Consider the following 24,261-nt stretch of genomic DNA (forward strand, 5'->3'; position numbering starts at 1 on the left):
TTATCACTTTTAGCTTAAAATTAAGAACTTATCTGAGCGCACGGCAGTGCGCCGGCTAAGTTCTAGCAATGCCAGTGTATCTTTACACGAACCAATTCACCCGGTATTTCTAACTCTCATATCTCTGCTACTTCTTAAGGTGGACTTTTAAAATTTGAAACCTAAATTAAACTTAATTAGTTTAGGACACTGTCTAAAATTGAAGCCTTAATATTTTGCGGTTTTAAAATCGGAGGATTTCAAAATTTGAATTTTTGTTACTGACTCACTCACTCATCGTCAAAATTATAAAACACTTCCAGTATAGGTAGAAACGTGAAATTTGGTACAAAGGTGGGTCTAATAGTGTAAGTAAAGGGAAAAATCTGAAAATTACAATTTTCTCAAAATTAATGCGCTAGGTGGGGATTCATGACCTTCGTCGCGCTATGCCGGTACAGGGCGCTGTTGATTCTCACGTCTCTAGTCAACCATCATTTGGTCGTAGTTTGTGTCTGTTAATTCGTGTTCACATGTATGACAGTATAGCAGTGTTCTTTGACAAGTTATTAAACTGTTGTCACAAGGAGAAAAGGGAGCCAAAACCTGTGCCTATTTTTTTTTTGATATTGTGTATCCGTTTTACACTATGATTTCCAACTATAATCTGTAACTATGATCAATCATTAGTATTTTTATATAGTAACTGATGACTGATGTAATGTAGATCTTTATATTTCTCAGTCCTCATGAATTATTTTCTCCAGCAGCCAGATATAATATGTTAGGTAGGTACCTTATTATTCTTTTATATGTTCTCTACCGATACAGGGTACCCGGTACGGATACAAGATACGTTATTCCGCAGTTAATATAAATAAAAATGAAAATATCTGATTGTAAACTTTTCCTCAATTAGGCTATATTTTGGACGTAGCCCATTCGGCTCCCGTTTTACAAAAAGGTAAATTCCCAAACGGCTCCGGTATTTTACAACACAAGTTCCTTTTCGTCAGCGAATTTTTTATGGAAAGAAAACGAAAAATGTTCTATTATTTTTTCAAAATTTTAAAGGATTTAATAGGGGTTGCTACCACTTACACCAAATTTGGAATTCGTATTGATAACTGATAAGGACGGCAGGTCTCCGAGTGTTTGGGCACTCGCTCGCTCGGCGTCGTACTACAAAAAATATCCTAGGTTTGTAGGCTACAGTCTAGGAGGTTACAGGTTCAAATTTAAGTTTAAGTTTTTTTGAAAAGTTAAAGAGACTTGATAATATACGCGTAGCACCGAATACCGGAGCCGTTTGGGAATTTACCTACTCGTGAAACCTTTTTCGACGGGAGCTGTTTGGGAAAAAACAAACAATGGATGGGAGCCGTTTAGGTTGCACCGTATACTTTATCTTCGGAAGGCAGTAAAGTCCCGCACATATATTCCAAAATCGAAATATTACGTACTTTAGTTCTTACTTTTTTTACCGAATTTCCACTTTTTCATTGAACATCTATCTATGTCAACACTACCGACATTCAACAGAAGATTATTTTTCAATCTCAAAATTAATTTCTTATTTCTAAAAATATAATCTATTATTTTATTTTATTTATATAGGATTAAATTAAAAAATAAAGACATTACTATTTACTGATTAATAATATTCGTCACACATTCTCCTTTTGGCTGTTGTCTGTTTCTAATAAGGTTTCTTTATAGGTCTATGTCGACACGCGTTGGTACTTGTTAGGGGTTACAGAGGCATTAAGATAGGGTTGGATTTTTAAAGAAAAAGCGCCATCTAGAGATTCCAATTTTCTGACTTGTAGTTCAGCCCATAGAGTACACAAGCAACTACTACACTAAACATAGCATATAGTGTGATATGCATGGCCCACGGGCCTCCCGCCTCAGTGCAAGCAAAACAAAACAACATTCGTATTTCGTTTACACTTTATAGACTACTGTAATTTGCTGATAGTGAATCCGCAATCTTAAGTCATGTCGAGCTCGTCGAACGTTGAAATTCTACCGTGTGCGCTCTGTAAACTGTAAAATACTTCGTGCATTATAAATTACTTAGGATTAGGTATTTATTATTATTATTATCATTGCCGTGAAAGTGTTCAACAACTTCAAATTATAATGTATGACATAGGTATCGTTTGTAATTATCCATAAATAGCCAAGATCGTCCTCACAAATCTATCCCATTGACAATTATGTATATTTGAGGTGTTTTTACTTATATTATTTAGCAGTATTCTACAATCGTTTCAACTGTTGTATTTTAGCTCACGTGAAATAAAAATTTGATTATAGAAAATATTTCGACAAAACTATTTATAATGACGACAATTAGTTATGGGCGGTCTGGTGTTCAGGAAGCTTACGTGCGCGGTCAGTGGTATAAAGTGTATGTTTCATTGGAGGACGATTATCTATGCATAAGTCTAGATGAGACTTATGAAAATAACACACCTGTCAATGGATCATTAAACAATAATACTTTAGGTATGTTTGAATTACTTGTCTACAAATATAGAATAACTTGAATACAAACAAAGTATATATTGTATAAATTATAATGCATATATCAATAATTTAGATTCTTCAGGTGGACTGATAGATTGTGTAGATGTACCTGATTCTGTAGCCAATCAGAAACGACTCATACGTGTTGTAAAAACTGACAGCAATGGATTGGGCATATCAATTAAAGGTGGATGTGAAAACAAAATGCCAATTTTGATTTCCAAAATATTTAAAGGTATGGCTGCTGATCAAACTGAACAACTTTACGTTGGAGATGCAATTCTTTCTGTTAATAAACAAGATTTAAGAGAAGCGACCCATGATGAAGCCGTCAAAGCACTTAAACAGGCTGGAAAAGTTGTTGAATTGGAAGGTAAGTTATACAAAATATTATAACACCATAAGAAAATGACTAGTATGACTTTCTCTCAGCTCCATTACGAACATTGGTATAAACGCACTTTACCGGACACCCTTTTTTTTTCAATTTTTTTTTGCCATATTAAAGTGTTTTTTTTACGGTGATTACAAATCTGAAGTCAGAATTAGGCGGACTCCATTAGTTCAAAAGTTATAGCTCAACTCAATTTTTAATCATTACTCATTTTAAATAAAATTTCAACTAAATTTGCATATTTCTCCTATGTAACTGTAGCGCTCCTTCAAGGTCTTTTTTTTTTAATGCCGGACACGTGACATGGCTTCTAGAGCCGTTTTAAACCAACTTAACATTAAACCTGTGATCTCCTCCTAGACTGTAGCCTGCAAACCTAGGATATTTTTAGTTAGCGGAGCGAAGCAACGGTGTTGAGCAAGTGTAGCGAGTGAGTGCCAAAACACTCGGAGACTTGCCGTCCTTATCAGTTATTACCACCTCGTGACAGTGCCGCCGCGTATGTCTACATAGGGGAAATATGCAAATTTCAATTAGCTATAACTTTTGAACTAACAGAGTCCACCTAATTTTGACTTCAGATTCGTAATCAGCATAAAAAAAAATATAACATGCCGGAAAAAAAAAGGGTGTTCTGTAAAGTGCATTTGTTCCTGAACATTATATATGTGAGTAATATGATCATTGTATTCTGTTAAATATAAACAATTATAATTTTTTTTTCAGTTAAATATTTAAGAGAAGTTACTCCATATTTTAGAAAGGCAACAATTATATCAGAAGTTGGTTGGGATTTACAAAAAGAATTTTTATCATCAAATCCAACTGCTCATAGGTCTCCTCAAAAAGCTGACACCCGCTATATACCATTACAACTTAGCTGTTTAACCAGAAATTATAAGCACCCTGACAATGGTATTAAATACTAAAGCTCATCTAAATGATACAGCAACATTAAATAAAACATTTTTTTATAATTATAGAGAACAAGATAATTGAGCTGCATTCTCCAGATGGTGCACATTCTTGTGTACTGAGAACTAAAGAAGCAAGTGAAGCAACTTGCTGGTTCAATACTCTTCACGGTGCTTTAGATGTTCTTGTTTTAAGATCAATACATGATGCCAATAAAGTTTTAGGAAATTTATTACCATCACTTGGTCAAATTCATCACCTTGGATGGCTATTTAGAGTAAACCATAATGAGGTTGGTTTTAAGATATTTTTTTGAATACTATAAAAAAGTAAATAATAATAGTGTAATAATACGTTAAATTTGAACAAATTAAATTTAACATATGTATGTAAAACGGTGATCCACTTTACATTAATCACATATTATATGGCTTTAATATAATGAGGAATGTGTTTTGTGGATTTTGCTGTCTGTAAATAATATTTTTAATTTAGAATGGTTGTATGCGTGGCAGTTCAGAAGAAGAATTTTCAGTTAACGATAAATGGCAAGCAGTATTTGGTGTTGTTAGTAGTAAAGAATTGCGTTTATATGATGTAGCGCCTTGGAGTCCAGACGCTTGGTCTACTCCCCTATTTGTGTGTCCATTATTGTCAACAAGGTTAATGAGTTCTTCTCGTAACTCTGAATTGATAACATTCAGTATTCGGTGTGGAACAGAAGAAGGAGTTATTAGTCATAAACTTAAAGTGGATACTCAAAGGGATCTTGCCAGTTGGGCTAGAGCTATTATTCAAGGTTGTCATAATTCAGTTGCAAATAGAAAGGAACTAACATGCCGTGAGTTTCATCATTTTTTGCTATTTAAGTATTTTGCTTTTTCGCTTATTACCATTTACAAAAGTCAGAATAGTTAATACTTAATATAATGCTCTTATATTATTTTACTGGTATGTAAATATTTAACAGTTCATCATTAAAATATTATGCTCTAATATTACAAGACTCAATTAACCAGGTAAAACACCTACATGTTTTCACTAAAAACATTTATCTAAATGGTTCATCTTCAAATTTCTTCACCTGTTGCCTTATTCACCATTTCTTTCATTGGATTTTTTTGTTAAATATACATATAAACTGTTAGTTTAAAATTTTGCCCAATGTAATTTAAATCATATTTTTTTAGGCTGCTTATGGCAAGGTAAACCATCTCAACTTTATATACATTATGAAAATGGTTTTACTCTTTATGAATCAACAACTGGGTCAGTTGGACGGGAACCTAAGAAATTATGGAGTTATCCTTTTGAAAAGTTGAAAATGTCTTCAGATGATAACAACAGGCTGATATGGTTAGACTTTGGTGATAGTGTGGAAATAGTAAGTAGAATGGCTATAAATTATAAAGGACGTATAAATAACAATAATAATCAGGGCTTAAAACGAAAACATTTTTACCGGTTTAATGGGTTTTGACAATTACAGGGTTTTTCAATTTGTTGAACTTTTAATACATTACTTCAGGTATTATTGTTCAATATGGGTTTTGTCTGTTCTGTACTTTTGAGGCTATCATTTGCTATTTATTGTTTAATTACTTAATAAATTATAAAAATATTTTTTTTTAACTATTTATTAATTATAAAATTAAGAACATTTCATTTATTTTCTCGAATAATTATTATTTCCTCTAATAAACTGTATAAATTCTTTATTACTAATAACTTTACCCTGTTCGCTGAGATAGCATGCCAGGTTTGCGCATGTAGACTAAGGCTGGTAGACAGGGCGGACTCTAGTCACACTAGGTGCCGCGCTTGGGTGCGCAGAACGGTCAATTTTTGTCAGGTCGCGTCATGCTCTCTCGTCGAACAGGGTATATATACTTTTTAGTTATTACAATATTTGGGGTTTAGTGTTTTTAGTTTACAGGTTTGCTAAATACCGGTATTTTGAGTTTTTTTTTTGTTAAAAGACCTGATAATAGTTACTTTTATAAAAAAAATCTTAGTAGTTCTAAGATGGTTTTTAATAATTTATTGATGGGGAATATTCAAAATTTATAAATAAAGTATTCAAATTCACAATATTCAAGCTCAAATTTTTTAAAATTTCCCATTCATTTATTCTCATTATTACTTGAGACTAATCAACTTATTATATTTTATTGCCTAGGAACTGGATTTGGAATGTAGCCCAAAACCATTAGTATTCATATTACATAACTTCCTTTCGGCTAAAATTCACCGACTTGGTTTGTATGCATAACATTGAAAATTAAAGTGGTTAACACGTTATAATACTTTTTGTTTTTGTGAAAGTATTTGTTTTAAATATTGACATAAATCATAATATTATTTTATTGCTATCGACTACAAAAACCAAGCTCAATAGTTCATTTTTATTTTTTTTTATATCATATTTTTTTTAAAATTACAAGTATTTTAACTGTATTATATTTGTTGAAATTAATTATTGGTAATGGAATGTTATTTATTAGATAAAGTGTTATAAATAATTATTAGTAATAAGGTACCACCTAAACATAACAAATAATTAACAGGGTGCTATGGCACCTCAATTCACACACATTCCTACACCTAAGATGTTGGTAACTTGTCTGTGATAACCAGTTTTATATAATTTCAATTTATATACATAATTAAACATACATTTTTTTTTTCATAAATGTGTGATTTGTGTGTTGCGTGTTTAATTTTACTGTCTACATTGTGTCAATTTTTTCAATGTTTTTTAATGCTTACCAGTTAAATTATAATTACAGGATTCCTTTTTAAAAGATTTAAAACAATTAAATTGGATACAAATTTTATATTTTTTACTTTTATTAAAAAAGTTATCGTTTAATGTAATTATTTATTACCTATTAGTAATATGTTTGTTATTACTATTTATTATTGTTTGATTTATTGTATATTCATTTCACATTTAGCCAATATTTTAAAATTAAGTTAAATGAATGAAATATAGTTTTGAGCAGTTTATTATGTGTTTTTACTAAGTTTATAATCAGTCGCTTAGTAATATTTCAGTTATTGATGAAGTTACTTAAAATTAGTATATTTAAAATGAATGTAATATTACATGAATGTACAACTAATTAATATATTTTTATTTATTTTGTTTAGTTTAAGTTAAAAAATATTAAAACAATTTGTTATTAACCATCAATTTTAATTTATTGTACCATTCAAATACAAACTGCTTGATTGTTGATTAGGTGCAGGGATGTAAATGTTAATGATGAACGATTACAAAATCTCATCAAACGTTTTTAACATATTTCAGCAACAACATAATATAAATAATATATATTCTTTTCTTCTAGAATTTAATTTACAGAATAAATAATATTTTTTTAAATACTGTGTATTGATATTAATTTATAATTATACTAGTAATATATATTTATGCAAGCATGATTGCATTATCGTCTGAATTTAACACAACAGAGTTAACACTCTCAGAAATGGTAATTCCACCTGTATCATCGACATATCCTTGAGCTGTATCATCATCATCGGTTACATCAATTTTAGTTTCTTGACGTTTAATAGGACTGAGCTCCAAACCTAAAAACATCATAATAATTATCATGAAAAACCATCAATGAGTGAAGCATATCTTTTTTTTTATTGTTACCATTTTGAACTTGATTATCGTGGCTAAATATATGGTCATTATATCTTTTCAAGCTTACAGTACCAAATGTACATCGGTTGCATGAATAATATGAGTTACCCACACTGTCTCGATGATTATTTGTAATATGACTTTTGAGTGCAGTTACTTGTATACATCTATAGTTGCAATGTGTACATTTATATGGTCGATCATCGGTATGACGAAGTTTATGACGTCTGAGTGAATTATGATCACCTATATAAAATAAGTTTCTCAAATAATGATTTTCAGAGATACTTTAAATTGTATTACTTTAAATATTTGTACCTGTTTTAAAGCTGCAGCCAGGAGCATCACATGAAAAAGGTTTTTCACCATTGTGTTGTCGCATATGGACTTGCATCATGTGCTTTGTGGCTGAACTGTGATTGCATACTTGACAGACATAGGGTTTTAATTTTAAGTGCACATTTTTTGTATGAAGTTTTAAGCTTTTTGAGTTAGCCAACACCATATGACATATTGGACAGGATTTTTCCATATACCTTAAATTTAAAGAATATTACAAAAAACATTATTATTATTAGTTCCCAGAAAGCAACATAACATTTTTGACAAGAAGTTATAAAATTAATTTTTGAACGTGTAAAATAAGAATACTTTAACATTGATTTTTCTCTAAAAAAAAAGCTATGAAATGCAGCAAATTAATAATTTTTATTATGCGACGCGGAAGCGAAAAGGGGCCTATTTTCAGAAAATTTCGGGAAAAATGTAAAAATACTTGGAAACCCTATCAACTAACTCACAATCAGAAAAAAAACCTTATTGAATTTCTTAAAAAAATATAATAATTCATATAATATAAAACCAAGTCTTGTAATTTATTGTAATAATCTAACCTTAGTTCTTACTGTACCAGTAGTAATTAACCTAATCTGTTAGCCAATGATAGTAGTTGAGGCTTAGTTATAATAAATAAATAACTTGCGAACTATTCCTAGTTGTAAACTTCAAAGTACAATAATTGCAGTCATTAACTTAATTTTGGAAAATGGCGACACAAGATCTCTTATTGCTTTTCACATGAAATATTATTCCTTGATTAACAAAATAAACATTACCATCTTTCTTTATTCACGGATTTAGCTTTTGAATGGAAGACTCTATGATTTTGTAATTGAATTGAATTATCAAATTCAGCACCGCAATCAACACAAAATAGCGTTTTATTGTGCTTCATTGAAACATGGTTCATTAGGTTATGATAGGTAGTTGTTGTATATTTTTTACAAACCTACAAAATAAATAAAAAATTATTTCACTAAATTACAACTTGTGTATATTTGTTTAAAATTATGAATCATCTGTCATTAAATAAGTTACAATATGAAATAGTAGAGTAAAAAAAAAACCTTTTGCTTTGACACAGAGCTGAAGAGATATTAATTTACAATGTTTAAAGACATGACAAAATACTTTGAAAACAGATTAATAAAAAATGTATGTGAATAGAACTTCAATAGGAAATAAAAACGTTAAAAACAATTTTTTTCTCTATTTTTAAAATGATGAAAACTTACAAAAGATTTAAATCAATCATTAAAAAGTTTAAGAAAAAACTAACATGGGAATATTTGTTAATATTGTAAAGAATAATATACAATTTTTCCTATAAGTAATAAAGATGTCACTTTCAACAAACTAGTAGTGAAGTCACATGAGATGATATTATGCCATGCGGATTAACAAAGCGATCCGATTTTCATTGACATATGGCATAATCTCTTGTGGAACATAGTATAGTATAGTATGATTAAATAATATTAATGAATTCATTATAATTTAAAAGTTTAATAAAATAATAAATAATGAATTAATCACTCTAGCCGTATTACAAGATATTTTAATATGTCACATAATTTATATCAGTTTTAATCAGATATTGGGGTTTTGAACCCATGTGTTGGTCCACGGATTCTAGAAAATAAAAGATGATATCGGATATTGGTTTTGTATCAGCAATATATATCTGATAAAAGCGGTATTGAACCAGCTCTAACAAATTAATGCTAAACGTCAAGTAAATTCAATATAATACATACTTGACATCTAAACATGTCTACATCAATTTTATGAAGTTTCCATAAATGGAACCGACAGGCATTCCACCTGGAAGTAGTAAAATCACAATCTTTTTCACTGCATTTGTAGTCTTTACTATCACTTAAATGACATAACGAATGAAGTACTTTGGAATTTTCTGATCTGAATTTACGTTTACAATGTTCACATCTAAACAAATGGTAAGAACACTACTAAATGTTAAGTATTACAATGAAATAATAACTAATAAAATTAAATAAACTACATACTTTGCGATATATTCAACATCATCAGAATTAATTTTATTCAAACTGACATTTCTAATTTTACTGCTATGGTCACTGTTTGATGGTTTTACATGCTATAAAAAATTGTAAATATTCATTTTATTAACAAATAATAATTAAAACCATCCAATTAAACAAAATATAATTAAATTCATAGTTCTTTTTATTTTCAATTTTGAGTTTTTGTAATCCTAAAGTTATAGGATTTTTGTTTTAGATTTTTAGTGGGCATAGATTTTTATTTTGGAATTAATTTAACTTATTATATATTTAACTATTCTTACTTAATAATTTCATAGTGTTTAAAGTTTAAACTGTTATGAAACCCAAAAAATATAAATCTATATTTGAGCATCACCCATCTCTAGTATTTAAAGGAGCACACAATAAAAAAATAGGTTTTTTAAATTAAAAGAATGTTTAATTCTAAGAAAAATTATATAGGTTTAATATTTTTACTCACAAAAATGAGTTAGGAAACCTTGAAAAAATACATGTGACATCATAGGGCTGTACTCACTGTATTGCGCCTATCTTATATATCTTATCATCACTTACATACCTTCAAAGTATGTTTTCAAATTAATTAAATTACGTAACGTGAACCTCTTTTACATGAGTATGATAGCAATTATGGCGAGCCCCGCTATTCTAAATATCCTAATATCACCTAAAATAATATATTTTTTTTATATTGGATTTTAATCAAATCGTTTTTAACAGTTGTGACTACAATAATTTAACATTTAATAATAGTGAAAATTTTTTTTTTTGTGTTGGTGCTCCTTTAATCTATGATAAAACATACTATGCGTGTTATATATTATACATAGAATTCTAGGAAAAAATGACATTTTTGTGGATTGAACCTGAAGTATTTTATAAATACTTATAAAAAACATAAAGCCTCATCTACATTAGCGAGCCAAACTCAGGAAATATTGCAACAATATACACTTTAAGGATTTGTCAAAACACCGCCATTAAAGCCCCTACAAACGATACAATCTGTTTGGTTCGAATGGTAGCCTTACCAAACCTGGTATTGCGTACAGATGACCTGCGGCATAACTTGATTAGTTGGTTTTTGCTTTTCAAGTACAAACATCATTTTATTGAAATACTAAATATTTGGAATCATACTTGTAGAAACTGAAAATATTAACCCGAAAAAATAAAGAAAGAATTTTTTTCCAGTTACCAATTTGGTCAGGTGATCAAGCTAAATGGAATTTAAATCAGATAGCAAAAATATACATAACATTATATTTCGTCTCACATGATTAAGTTATCCTGTCGAACCAAGAAGATAATATTGCTTGTAAAGTCACTCAGCTAATTCGCAACATTTAGCTACAAATAGCTCAGGGTGTGGCTTACTAGTGTGTACGAGGTTTAATCCACACCTAAGCATCGTTTTTAAAAGTAATGTCGACACCACTGTTTCTGTGTAGACCTAAGAGATTTACCACCATTGAATCAAATAACTATGTTAATGTTGTTAATGACAACATTGTTGTTAGGCGTGGATCTGGTTATGATTTTTTGAAGATTTTGTAAAGTTAAAGATTTAACATAGTACACTAAGAAAAAAAAAAGATAAAACATCTAAATAAAAAATGTATACATTTTTTCAATCTATCAATTCTCGTTGGTAAACAATAACTTGTATTCTGGAAAAGATTTATGGTATAGTGGTTCCTGGTGATTTCTGCAGCAGGGGCATCAATAATGGCTATTTTTTTCCCAACACGATTGCCCACCCAACTAGATAAACGGCTAGAGATTAAGAATATAATTAAAATTAATGTTAAAAATACCTGCATTAAGTGTTCTTTGCATTTTTCCAGTGTGTCAAATGTTAATTTACAAAGAATACATGTGAATACTTCAACTGTTCTTGTATTATAAGTTTTTGCTTCACATTCTGACAGTTTTCTAGTCTAAAAATTCATACGCTTTAATGAGTATACATTATTTTATGTCAATATATTGACATAACAATATTATTAGACCTTTTGATGTATTGAAATGTAAAGTAATGCTATAATTACTAAATACAAGTGAAACAGGAGGTTTAAGTGTTACAAATTCTATATCCTCCCCTCTTTTCATAACTATGTACTTCTTCAGTCTACCGATACTTCTTCATCCTTTGATCATAATCTCTGTAAATTGTTTTACTACTTGGCTTTCCTCCTTTCTTTCAACACGCCAAACCATTTTAACATTGTCATTTTAGCCACTTTCATATTCCTTATTTGTTCTTTGTTTATCAAACTTATTCAGTGCAAAACATTCTCTTCCTTACATTATTGTTAGCCTTATTGCATATTTAATTGTTTAAAGCAATACCGGCTGTGGTGGTAACATGTAATTATTCATAGTTACAACTCTACATATTTTTGCTTACTAAAATTAAGTCATATTACCTCATGCTTTTGTCGAAGATGTAAAACTAGGTTTTGTTTTTTGAAGGTTAAATAATCACAATGTAAACATTTAAAACGTATTTTTCCTTTTCTCTTTTTATTAATAGACATTTTTTCTGGTTGATAGTTAGAATGTACATTTCTATTTGATGGTATTTTCAGAACGTTGCTGTCACTGTTAGTAATTAAGTGTTCAGAAACTACTGTACCTATATACACAAGAACACACATCTAAATATTATATGTAAAAATTAGTTTAAATATTATGCTCATACTCACAATTTAGTAAAACTTGTTTATTGTTTAAAATAATCATTGGTAAATTAATATTTGATTTATCCATGTTAGGTGTATAGTCTATTATTATTTAAAGTTGTAATTAACAGCATTGGCATTGGATATTAGGCATGATATACGTGTAGCCTATGGCGTCGAATTAGTTGATTTAAGTTTAACTCAAGTTAATAAAACTTTAAAGCGTAATGTTTCAACTCAATTATTATTTTTGAAAATTATTTATAGATGTAGGTCGACCGTTCTAAGTAATAATGAATATTGAATAATGATTAACGAGTAACAAGTTCTAATTTCTGTCAACTGCGGAGAGCTTGAAGCAAAATGCAAACACTATAGTCTATAAATGTTAATAACGGGAAGTTAATGTTTATTTGTATCAGATAATAAAAACATATTTATTTCCAACGTTTTTATTATCTATGATTTGTATTGACTCAAAATTTTCCCCCCAACAACAGTGTTTTCTAAATCAAGGAATCAAAATAGCATTATTTTGAAACGATGTGTACACTGAAAATTGAAATTTTACATAGGCTTATCAAATATTCAAACACTGAACTCAATATTGAGCCATAGATATATATAATAAACTAGATTGCCAACTGTACATGCCACCAATAGAGAAGATTGAAGCAGCCACTTTCCGCCATTTCGGTGGGAATTAGAACCTTATCACGCGAGAATAATATATTGTGGCGGCCCCACATACAGCACTGTAGCGGATGTATGGCCACAGAATATTCTGTGACCAAACTGTCTTCGCTTAGAATTGCTATGTGCAAATCACTCCTAGCGCTTTTAGCGGACAAACCACAAAACCAGCATTACCACTTTAAAGAATATTTAGCTTTTTTTTTTATTGACGCCTACAACCTGTATAACAATCACGATTTAAAATAATTATTATCATCGTGGATTTATAAATCCACCTTGGTGTAAATACTAATACTGAGTTGACACTTATCTAATGGTATTAAATAAAAGTAATAAAAAGTGATATTAAAAATATAATACATAGCATTATATAAATGTTAATTTTATAATACCCCTAATTGGTTCCACATTGTCCTATTCGTAGAAGCACCGTCACATGTAAGACCAATAACTTGCCCTCCAGAATCCTCTATTAACATTATAGCTTTTAGTATAAGCTTCGCTAAATCAACACCTTCATAAAAAAAAAATACAATACTATTTCAGCATTTATAGAAACTTTTTCTTGTAGCCAAGTATTCAGTAGTTCTACAACCAATAACTTTTTTTTCAAAAGCATTCTTTTGAAAATGAGAAAAATTGATTTAGTTTATTAACTTAATTTTAAATTTAGCATACAGATTAGATAAATAGTTAACCTTTGACTGTTCCATGTGAGGCAAATACAGCAATAGGCTGGTCTACATTTTCTGCTAGACTTTGCCACATTAAGACCAATGCATGATTTGCTTTACTAGAACCCTCAATATTTATGGTTATGAATTATACCTACCTCATATTTGCTTTTAGTACACTTATGCATTTTACATGTCTCCACTGGTCAAAATAATTAATGAATTGTGGTCCAAATTTTGATTTTATAGAACTATATTTATAATCTAAATCTATTCCTTGATAGACTTTAATTTTGTCAAATAATTGTATTATATCTTCTAGTTTTTCAATGGACTTAAGTTTAAAATTAGACTCTATATCAATGTCTGATATTGTAATAGTTTTTCCATTAATTTGAAGAACTATGGCTAAATCTTTAAAGTTTAAATAATATTAAAAAAATTATTTTATATTATACCTATAACTAGTTAGTATGATAAAATATTTACATAAATTATAGCCAAAAAGAAGAATACATGTTTGGGAGATAATATAATTGTTATTTTACCTCTAGTTAAAACAAGTTGTTTTTCTATGTATCTTGTATAGTCCTTTTTAAAGGGACCGAGTTTATGAAAACAAACACACAGTTGATTAGAGTAACCACTTTATACATCTACAAACCATCCTATTGGAACTTTCATTGACTTGTTGTGTTTTAAAACTTGTTCAAAAAATGTGTCCAATTTTAAGTCATTTATCTCCTTAGAGAAATAGCAGTGATCATGTCCAATAATATCAGTATCATTTATAATCTAATAGACATAATATTGCAGGCTACAATTATTTATTCTGTAGTTACACTAAAAATGTATATTATTGATTGAAACCTTATTTTTTTTTGTTGGAGGCATGACTAAAGGATTAGCCAAAGCACTGCAATCCAAGTTGGCTTTTATTGGTAAAACTCCTATTTTTAACCTAGGTTTTTTTAAACAAACCTAAAAATAAGTACAATTAGTAAATACTTAAATAATTAGTGAAATTTTGTAATTAATTTATTAATTATATTGAAATTTCAGTAACACACAGTGTATTTACTAAAGCCTTGTCCTGATACCCATTGTGTAGTTATATTGTCGGACTTAAAATGTAACTCGCAAACTCTAGAGTTTCTTTTTAAATTTACCCCTAAATTTTCTTCCCAAATTTTTAAAAGATTATTATCTTAGGGTACACTAAAAGTACTTTTTGTCCTTTTTGACAAACACATCGGTACACAACACGTCATAATGATATATAATGTTAAGTGTTAATATTTATAAATTAACTATACGTTGTGTATATTATATATACGTAATTAGTAATAAAGTACAGTTCACGATTTTAAGTATTATTATTTATCTTAAATCGTGGGCTCATCTAAAAAAACAACTTCATTATATAAATATTTATATTTTGGCGGGTATTCGGGTTATCATTATTTTGGACTGCAACTTTTACGGTTAGGAGCGCTGTTGTACTTTTGTCCATGTCGGCCATATTATAGACAGTTTCGCGGTCAATGCGACAATGGGCTTAACATAGACCGTTGGGCAACCATATTATCTTAAATCGTGATGGCCACAGCTAGCGCAACCTAGCTGTCGGCATCGATACCGCCTCAACACATGGTCAGATCGCCAGATCTCGGTAGCTGTGACGAATCGTAGCGAACTTCTCGCATGTGATCAAAGTCACCCAGAGCGCACATATAAATACGCACACGACAAGTACCGACTAATGTCTTCGGACATCGGCCGGGCAACCTTTTGCCTGCATCCGCCACAATATGTTTATAACAATCACATATATATAACATTGATATAATAATATATACAGATGTATATTATATGCATTGAAAACACACATAAATCCCACCAGAATGGCGAACCGTCGGCTTCAATTCTTATCGCTAGTTAGCAATCTAATTTATTATATATATCTGTGCCCCCAACTCTCTCAATATATGGTTACACTGATGTTGGGAGGGGGGGAAGCATATCTCTTACATACAACTTACAAGGAAAATGAAAATAATAATACTCAATAGGTTTTTAAAGATTAAATATTTTATATTTTTCGTAGATGTATTATATTTATTCACCATAGTTCAATACTAAATATTTTCAACAACGATTTTGGGTGGTGTTGAGTAGAAAAGTCACATAAACAGGGAGACAATAAAATATATTGTTGCGCGCCTGGTGACTTTGGGACGGTTAATAAACGATTCGGTCATTTTAAAATTACATTAAGTCACTGTTTTGGGTATAATCGTTTTTCTTGTTTTCATTTCTGCAAGACTCAAGACATACATTTTATGAACCCTCTTGTCATGGAGATTTTTTCCGTGCTTAATAAGGATTTGGATTTTCCGTCCACAAGAGAAACACCATTAGTCCTGTCGTATGGTGTTTCTGCAAACAATGCAATTCTTTCGTTAAACACGAGTCTAGCCAATTTAAACATTAATTTCTGCAAATTAAGTAAACTAAAAAATTTGTCGATCACGTAAACTACTTTGATTCAGGGTACTATAGATGAACGATGTGTTTTTAAATGCTTTATCCCTCCCCATGTTGGCCAGAGAAGTTTTTTCCTTGTCACGTAAAATAAGATTTTATAATTCAAAGCATTTCATATAAGACTGTTTCAAAAGGTAAAACTTTTGTGTAATGTAGGCAATTTATTATTCATGATTAAACTAGCAATGCAACTAAAACTGTTAAACTAATAATGAAAAAAATAGCTAATAACATCAAATGTCTGGTATTTCTACAAACTTCTTCATACATTCATTATACAATATACCACATTGATAAATTACAAAATGTTTATTGTTTTTAAGCATGGATTATCAGAAATAACTCAATAAATCATTTTTTATTTTTTAACACTAAATTTACATAATTATTCATACTGTCTTTAACTTTTTCAATGGATTCGGTATTTCCATGTTTTTCTTCTAACATCATCCATTTATTAAACAAACTTTTCATTTTTTTTGGGGCAAGTTTTTGAATAGTTGCTCTTTCTAATGCATGCCTGTAAATTCACATGATATTTACATCCAATAATAAAACAAATAAATTATAATTATGATAAATTAAGTAAATGTGTGCAAAATGACAGTGACGCAACTACGGGATAATTCCTCTTCCTCTGTTGTTGCGCTATTGAGTAATTTTACTAATTTTTAACGTCCAGTAAAAATGCCTAAAAAAAATAGTAATGTGTTTTCTACATTTAATTACCTAGCCAGGTCAATTTTGTTTGATTTGACTAGCATATCTATGTATATGCTCCATACATCAATACGTGATGGATAAGATGTAAGAATATGTTCAAATAAAGTTTGAGCCTCTTCCGAAGATCCTTCACTATTTTCAATTAATGCAAAACGACTAATCATAGATACATCTGAAAATAAATGTTAATTTTAATTAATAGAACTTAAGTTATACAAATAACATCATAACATTAAATATAATTTGAATAATACACAACTAACGAGATTTAATTGGAAGGTGTGATAATGCTTTTTGTAGAATAAATCTAGCTTTTCCAGCTTTATTCAACTTAAAGTAAACAGATGCACAGTGTAGGTAAGCATCAATAGAATCTCGAAACTTTCTATTCATTTTTGTAACAATTTCTTCAAGTTCCTAACCGAGACAATAATAATTTTAATTTTAAGCAAAATTAGTGTTATTCTTACAACAATGAGTTCGATAAATTGATTTATTTATTATACCTTTAATTTATTTGACTCGGCAAATAAATCCAATATTTTTGTATATATTTGATATTCATCATTACAACGCAATGCTTCATCCATTATTTGTTTAAATGAGTCCTGAAAGTAACAAAAAAATAATGTACTTTACTTATTATATTATAGAGAACAATTAAACTTTAATTTACAAACTATTTTTTAAATAAAATAATAAAAGAAAACAATAATTTAAAATCAAAATTAAATCATCGTCCTTATAGTTGCTTAATAAAAATTAACTATTAAAACTATCTATGCTGCACATTCAAAATAAGTTAAGAGCGTACTATCTACACGTAGTATCTAACAAATCAAACATTTCCTTAAAATTAAATGAAAATTCAGGTTATTTACAAAAAATGTGTTTGCAATAAACATACATGTAAACATATAGTGTACAGTTTCTGATAAACACAGATTGGATCATATATACAATAATTTGGGTTGTTATGATCGATTCATAGTGTATGGCTCTGGACCAGGTCGATCAAAGGTAAAAAAACTCAACTTAATTGGTAATCTTAATTAAATTTTATGTTTTATTATTGCACCACTAGTGATAAAAATAATAATATAAGTATTATAATTAACAATACACATTAGGTATACCAGTCAGAAAAAAACAGGCATGGCCAGACTTTAAAAATGTATAAAATTATGAATCTAAATTAAAATAAATATAAATGTGTTGAGAGGGTCGGGCTGAGTTTATGCTAAAGAATAAAAAATTACAGGAAAAAAAACAGTCCGTTAGTCTAGATTTAATGAAAATACAATAAATTAAAATAATATATTTCTCTATGTTATTTAGTATCATGTCAGCAAAAAAATTGTTTGGAAAACATAGTGCATGCTTGATATTACAAAACACAATTTTTTTTGCATAAGAGTATATAATTATCATGTTACAGTAACGTGAGCACTTTAAATGTAAAATAGTATGAAAAAAATTTCTAAAATTCTTGGCAGCGGTGGGATTCGAACCCACGCCTCCGAGGAGACTGGTGCCTTAAACCAGCGCCTTAGACCACTCGGCCACGCTACCGTGATGGCATATCATTAAAAACAAAGGTACTTTCAGTTACATATCTTACAATTTTATGTAATTATGAAACTGTTTATAATAAATGGTATAAACTATATCAATAATTTAAATTCCAACTCAAACTTAGGGTAAAATTTCAAACTACATTAACTAGGTACTATTTTTATATTTTTCTAAACTTAATTTCGTATCAAATTTAATATCTTTTCCATACATTTTTTAACTGATGTAGGTACTAATTCATCAAAATGTATGTTTAAGGATTTTTGTGTTCAACATTATTAAATATATATCCACTAGAGAAACAAACTTAATTTTTTTTCTATTTACTTTTGCAGTCTGCATATGTGTTTATTAAATTTAATTACCTTAGTTCCATATAAATTTTCTAAATTTAAAAGTGCTGTCCAGATATTTAACCGTTCTTGTTCTTCTCTAGCACCAATTATTGATAATGCTTTTTTAGCAATAACTCTAGCTTTCTCTACTTCAGTGGCCTACAAAATAAAAGTATAAAATATAAAAAAATTAAGATATTTATATTAAAATGTTGGTTACTTGTAAATGACAAGCCATGTATTTTATCCAAATGAGTGAACTATTTGGGTTGGATAATACAAGTCTGTCAAAATGATCAGCATTTTGAGGATTTGTTTCAATATTTATTAACTCTTCTTCAGCTTTTCGTAATCTCAACTCTTCTTGTTTCTGCTCTTCCCTCTTTTGAGCAGTGTTTAATTTTCTATTTTTTTTCTTTTTAGGTTCATTACATTCCTCCTAAAAAATAACTATAAATTATTTAATATTCATTAAACCTATGTTATATAATTATATACATACTCTTTCATCCGACTCGTCAGATTCGCAGTTGTTCTTATTAAAATAATTATTAGAAACCTTCCATTCAAATCCAATCTGTTCATTATTCATGTTAAATTTATATTTTATATTAAAAAATACAAATTTATAATTATTAATAGCAAATACTATAGTGGGTCTGCTTGCAATTTTAATTTGTCCAATAATGAAAAAAAAACGTGTTTGGTGTTAAGACTGTTAACTGTTTGATATCTTATCACTGAAATATTTATCTATATTTATGAATGACGTCACATCACGACAAAATAGATTATAATGAATAGTCTTAGGTTTTATGTTTTGTTATTGTTATCGGACCTAGTTAATGTTTTTATCACATGAAGATTAGTGTTTCATGGTGCTATTAGATCCAATGTTATTTTTTTACGAGAGTAATCGCTAAAATTCCAATGTCAGTTTTTGGCGAAATACTAATAATATGAACATTAATATTCTCGTTTTAACCAATATGTTAAAATGTTTTTATACAACAAACCAGCTGCAGCTCAACAGATAATAAATTCTAAATTCTGACCCACATTGAATTATTATTATACATATATAATTTGTTGTTGGTACATTTATATTAGATATTAAATTATTAATGTTAATATTAATTTGTAAGTATAATCATGTTAAATTGGTATATCATTACACTATAGGATAATTTGTCAAAATATAAATTATACTTGACTGATCTGGTAAAATATACATTCATGCACCAAGACACAGTCATAGATTTCTAGCCATATGTTTGCTACTTACCCTAGATGTAATTCAAATTGCTTGTCCAACTTATAAATTTATAAATCAATGTTTAACTTATAGTTAAATATTGATTTATAAATTTAAAAACTTACATCCATCACTCATCAGCTAACTTTTTTTAGTTAATATTTTTGTTGGATCAGAAGTTGTTATTAACTAATAATCTGCTAATTAACGTTTTTTTTGGCATTAGTCAATTTATTGATAGTTAAAAGGGTTTAAATCGACTTTACCACTCTACCCCCCATTGTTTTTCCAAGCTGTAAATGGCGGTAAAAAAAAATTGCGAAAACGCTTAGTTTTGAAATTACAGCAAACGTAGAGAATTATCTAGGAAAAACTTTAGCATCTTATATTACTTTTTTTATTATATACCTTATGGTTGTATATAATAAAAAAATTAATATTTAAAACCTGTAACCATAAAATAATACAATCTACGTTTACGTATTTCAGCTACAATATTGTCATCTTCAGCGTAAATGGCACTTTTTTTCTTTTGTTTTTCTGTCATTAGCGCTGAAGGTTTTAAATATTAATTTAGAGAAATATTGTTGTCTCAGACTCCTGTGCCATCGGCCTTCCAGTTGCAGCAGTCGACGACAATTTTTTATTTCCCATAAAACAGTGTTTTTTACGCTGATAACAAATCCAAAGTCAGAATTAGGCAGACTCCTCTAGTTTAAAAGTTACAGCTACTTGAATTTAAACATTTTCTCCATATAGCAGTAGGCAACGGGCGCGGCGGCAATGGCTAGCGGCCGACACAACTATGTCCTTCGTAGTCCTTTTTTTTTGTGCCAAACACATGTTACACAGCTTCCAGTGACTGCATCCATGGGAGGCCGCACCACGGTCATCTCGCGCAATGATAATTCTCCAAGTAAAAGTAGCTGTAACTTAAAAACTAAGCATATCTGCAAATTTTTTTTGCATCATTGAAAATGATTTCAGCACTAAAAAAGAAATCAATTGAAAAAAAAAAAAATTCAGGTCTGGGATGGTAAAGTTAATTTGTACCATTAAAAGGCATTTGAGATAAGCAATATTTTTCATAGTTTTCAAGAAAACAAAAACCATTAATCAATGTTGTAGTCGATTGCTGTTGATTGATCGCACTTTTAAAGGGATCTATTTTTATCTTTTGTACTGATCAATCTGCTGATGCTATAAGGAATTTGAGAACAGATTTGAGTTTGTCACACGTTTAATTTAGATTAATTTTTTTAACTTTAATTGTTAATTTTAATACTTCAAATTTTGTTTTAACACTAACTAATTTTAAATTAAAAAATACAATTTGGAATGCATGTATGAAAACCAATCTCAAATTATCTTAATACATGACAAATTCAAATAAGTTTTCAGATTCCATATTACACCGGTAGATTGAATAGTGCAATGGACATGTTTTAAGTCTAAATTTCTATAGTTCAGAAATAAAAAAATATGTATTTAAATAAATCCTTAATAATAAAAATAATACTCGATAGCGGTTATGTATTTCGGCAGCAATGTTACCATCATCAGTGCTTATAACAGACTCTTTACAACTACTTTTAGTCTGTTAGTCGTACTCTTAGTCTATCGTATGCGCTGCTGAAATACATAAACACTATAGAGAATTATTTTTGTGACTAAGGGTTTATTTAAATATTTAATGATTTAATTTCTTAACTATACTCAACCACAAGTTTTTTCTAGACTAAATTATTATAATGTGTAACTGAATAATATATATTTATAATTGGGAAGAATATATTTTATATTTAAGCTGTAAAATTGAAAATTCCTATTTACTGTATTAGATTTTTCATTTTGAATTTTAAAGAAAACCGATGGTGGACAATGTTTTTCTAAAATCTGGTTTTATTTGGTTTTGGGTTTCACTTTACTAGGGTTATTTTTTATAGTACCAGGTAGAATATCTTTAGTAGATGTTAAAACTTCTCTGGTATTTAAATTAACTGCCAACTGGTTAAATAAGAAATCCGTGTATTTTTAAATCTTGTTTACTTGGGCATTATGTAAATCTGTCTATTTTTTTAGGTATCTGAGTTTTTACACGCTGTTAAAGATATATGCTGACTAATATTTTCTAATTTAAATTTATCATACAATTTTTCTAAAGAAATATTTTTAATTTTTAGTTATGGTGATTAAAATATTTATTTTTGCATTTTTAAAGGCTATCAAATCTTACAGCAATGTCTGAATATGATGATGAAGACATGGATTACTCAGATCAAGAAGACTATGAGGATTATTACAATGCAGATCGTGATGTTATGAGTCCGCCTCATAATCCTGATCCTGAGTATTTTCCTGTACAATGTTTATCAGTTGATGAAGTAGAAAAATTTTTAAATGAGCTTGTTGAACAACTGTGTACAAGCATCCATGTAACACCTTCAATGTCAAAAGTTTTGCTCTATGAAAATAAATGGGCAGTACAAGAAGTAATATGGAAGTACACTGAAGATGCTGATAAGCTTTTAGTTCTTTCGAGAATGAAAACATTACAACCAGTTTTAAATAAAGTAAAAAGTGAAAAATTTATATGTTCAGTTTGTGTAGCACCAATAGAAGAAAATATGAAAACAACGAGTTTAGCATGTGGGCATCAATACTGTAATACCTGTTGGTGTTCTCATTTTGAAAATAAAATTAAACAAGGTGTTAGTACAGAATTATCTTGTATGGCACTAAATTGCGAACTTTTAGTACCTGAAGAAATAGTGTTGTCTACTGTTAATAAACCAATTTTAAGAAAACAATACCAACATTTTGCTTTCCGCGAGTATATTAAATCCCATCCATTGTTACGCTTTTGTCCAGGAGCGAATTGCAATGCAGTTATAAAGTCTAAAGAAAGTTTAGCAAAAAAAGCAATTTGTACACAATGTGAAGCATCTTTTTGTTTTAAATGTGGTAATGATTACCACGCACCTACAGATTGTGCAACTATCAAAAAATGGATAACTAAATGTGCAGATGATAGCGAGACAGCTAATTATATTACAGCCAATACTAAAGATTGTCCAAAATGTAACATATGCATTGAGAAAAATGGCGGTTGTAATCATATGCAGTGTTTAAGCTGTAAATTTGACTTTTGTTGGATGTGCTTAGGAGATTGGAAAGCACATGGCACTGAGTATTACGATTGTTCGAAGTATAGAGAAAACCCACAAAATGGTTCAGAATCAGCTAAAGCTCGTGAAGCTTTAAAAAAATATCTTCATTACTATGAACGTTGGGAAAATCATTCAAAAAGTTTGCAATTAGAGAAACAAACATTGGATAAAATTAAAGAAAGAATTAATAGTAAAGTGATGACAAGTAAAGGTACATGGATTGACTGGCAGTATCTATTAGACTCTGCTACATTATTAGCTAAATGTAGGTATACCCTTCAGTACACATATCCATATGCATATTATTTGGAAAATGGTCCAAAAAAAGAGCTTTTTGAGTACCAGCAAGCTAAACTAGAAGCGGAAATTGAAAATTTATCGTGGAAAATTGAAAGAGCAGAAACTACAGATAGGGGTGATTTAGAAAACCAAATGGATATTGCTGAAAAAAGACGAGCTACAATGCTTCAAGATTTTTTCCAAATATAATTATAACTACACTCTATTTATTATTAATACTGATATCAACAATAATATATAAATATAATTTTTTAAACAAAGTTTTTTATCATTTTAGAAGTAGTTTATTATAATTTATGATAAATGTAATAAGAAAGTTTCTTTTCTTGAAAAAAAAACTTAAAAATGTAACTCGTGTAAGTGTCTTAATGCTATACTATATTATTGTAATAATAAACATTACTGATACTTAATGCTTTACTTTTGTGTTTTAT

At 29.1% G+C, this 24,261-nt stretch overlaps 4 protein-coding genes and 1 non-coding gene across 9 annotated transcripts; 2 read left to right on the forward strand and 3 right to left on the reverse strand.

Moving 5' to 3' along the window:
* Positions 1-1,864: 1,864 nt before the first annotated feature.
* Positions 1,865-7,180, forward strand: LOC126839263 (beta-1-syntrophin). Of its 5 annotated transcripts, XM_050574461.1 has the most exons (9): positions 1,866-2,068; positions 2,138-2,214; positions 2,302-2,493; positions 2,588-2,887; positions 3,635-3,823; positions 3,892-4,115; positions 4,319-4,664; positions 5,014-5,207; positions 6,003-7,179. In XM_050574461.1, the coding sequence occupies exons 3-9, from the start codon at positions 2,328-2,330 to the stop codon at positions 6,093-6,095; spliced, it is 1,512 nt and encodes a 503-aa protein (XP_050430418.1). In that variant the 5' UTR covers positions 1,866-2,068; positions 2,138-2,214; positions 2,302-2,327; the 3' UTR covers positions 6,096-7,179. The 5 variants fall into 5 exon arrangements, with proteins under 5 accessions (XP_050430416.1, XP_050430418.1, XP_050430419.1 ...); XM_050574459.1 differs by lacking the exon at positions 2,138-2,214 and having other exon boundaries at positions 1,865-2,137; positions 6,003-7,180; XM_050574462.1 differs by lacking the exon at positions 2,138-2,214 and having other exon boundaries at positions 1,866-2,126; positions 6,003-7,180.
* LOC126839265 (zinc finger protein 91-like) lies at positions 7,067-12,987 on the reverse strand. The gene is made up of 9 exons (XM_050574465.1): positions 12,577-12,987; positions 12,298-12,506; positions 11,686-11,808; positions 9,848-9,939; positions 9,578-9,767; positions 8,597-8,769; positions 7,800-8,017; positions 7,491-7,727; positions 7,067-7,420 (listed from the first exon to the last, which is right to left on the reverse strand). Exons 1-9 carry the CDS (start codon positions 12,638-12,640, stop codon positions 7,257-7,259), a joined length of 1,470 nt encoding a protein of 489 aa, XP_050430422.1. The 5' UTR covers positions 12,641-12,987; the 3' UTR covers positions 7,067-7,256.
* A 3,776-nt stretch (positions 12,988-16,763) lies between these two features.
* LOC126838579 (protein RRP5 homolog) lies at positions 16,764-19,818 on the reverse strand. The gene is made up of 7 exons (XM_050573103.1): positions 19,605-19,818; positions 19,323-19,541; positions 19,133-19,261; positions 17,699-17,800; positions 17,456-17,609; positions 17,199-17,364; positions 16,764-16,989 (listed from the first exon to the last, which is right to left on the reverse strand). The coding sequence occupies exons 1-7, from the start codon at positions 19,692-19,694 to the stop codon at positions 16,821-16,823; spliced, it is 1,029 nt and encodes a 342-aa protein (XP_050429060.1). The 5' UTR covers positions 19,695-19,818; the 3' UTR covers positions 16,764-16,820.
* Positions 18,683-18,764, reverse strand: Trnal-aag (transfer RNA leucine (anticodon AAG)). The gene has a single exon. It is a non-coding gene; the product is annotated as a tRNA-Leu (tRNA).
* A 121-nt stretch (positions 19,819-19,939) lies between the features above and the next one.
* On the forward strand, positions 19,940-24,240 carry LOC126838578 (potential E3 ubiquitin-protein ligase ariadne-2). Its single transcript, XM_050573102.1, has 2 exons — positions 19,940-20,242; positions 22,579-24,240. Exon 2 carries the CDS (start codon positions 22,598-22,600, stop codon positions 24,014-24,016), a length of 1,419 nt encoding a protein of 472 aa, XP_050429059.1. The 5' UTR covers positions 19,940-20,242; positions 22,579-22,597; the 3' UTR covers positions 24,017-24,240.
* The last annotated feature ends 21 nt before the right edge of the window (positions 24,241-24,261 follow it).

The sequence above is a fragment of the Adelges cooleyi genome, unplaced genomic scaffold, assembly GCF_023614345.1.
Source record: "Adelges cooleyi isolate 19-005CV unplaced genomic scaffold, UGA_ACOO_1.1 ACOO_flye_CR_arks_rails_tigmint_CR_PRNA_30, whole genome shotgun sequence".
Taxonomy (NCBI): domain Eukaryota; kingdom Metazoa; phylum Arthropoda; class Insecta; order Hemiptera; family Adelgidae; genus Adelges; species Adelges cooleyi.

Excerpts from the sequence above, each read along its gene's own strand:
- LOC126838578 (XM_050573102.1), top strand. The coding sequence starts at position 22,598 with ATGTCTGAATATGATGATGAAGACATGGATTACTCAGATCAAGAAGAC.
- LOC126838579 (XM_050573103.1), bottom strand. The coding sequence starts at position 19,694 with ATGAATAATGAACAGATTGGATTTGAATGGAAGGTTTCTAATAATTAT. Across the intron at positions 19,262-19,322 it reads ACATGGCTTGTCATTTACAA|GCCACTGAAGTAGAGAAAGC; the intron begins GTAACCAACATT and ends TTTATTTTGTAG. Across the intron at positions 17,610-17,698 it reads CCGAGTCAAATAAATTAAAG|GAACTTGAAGAAATTGTTAC; the intron begins GTATAATAAATA and ends TGTCTCGGTTAG.
- LOC126839263 (XM_050574459.1), top strand. Across the intron at positions 2,888-3,634 it reads AAAAGTTGTTGAATTGGAAG|TTAAATATTTAAGAGAAGTT; the intron begins GTAAGTTATACA and ends TTTTTTTTTCAG. Across the intron at positions 3,824-3,891 it reads TTATAAGCACCCTGACAATG|AGAACAAGATAATTGAGCTG; the intron begins GTATTAAATACT and ends TTATAATTATAG.
- LOC126839265 (XM_050574465.1), bottom strand. The coding sequence starts at position 12,640 with ATGGATAAATCAAATATTAATTTACCAATGATTATTTTAAACAATAAA. Across the intron at positions 8,770-9,577 it reads TAGACATGTTTAGATGTCAA|GTTTGTAAAAAATATACAAC; the intron begins GTATGTATTATA and ends TTTATTTTGTAG. Across the intron at positions 8,018-8,596 it reads TCCGTGAATAAAGAAAGATG|GTATATGGAAAAATCCTGTC; the intron begins GTAATGTTTATT and ends TTTAAATTTAAG.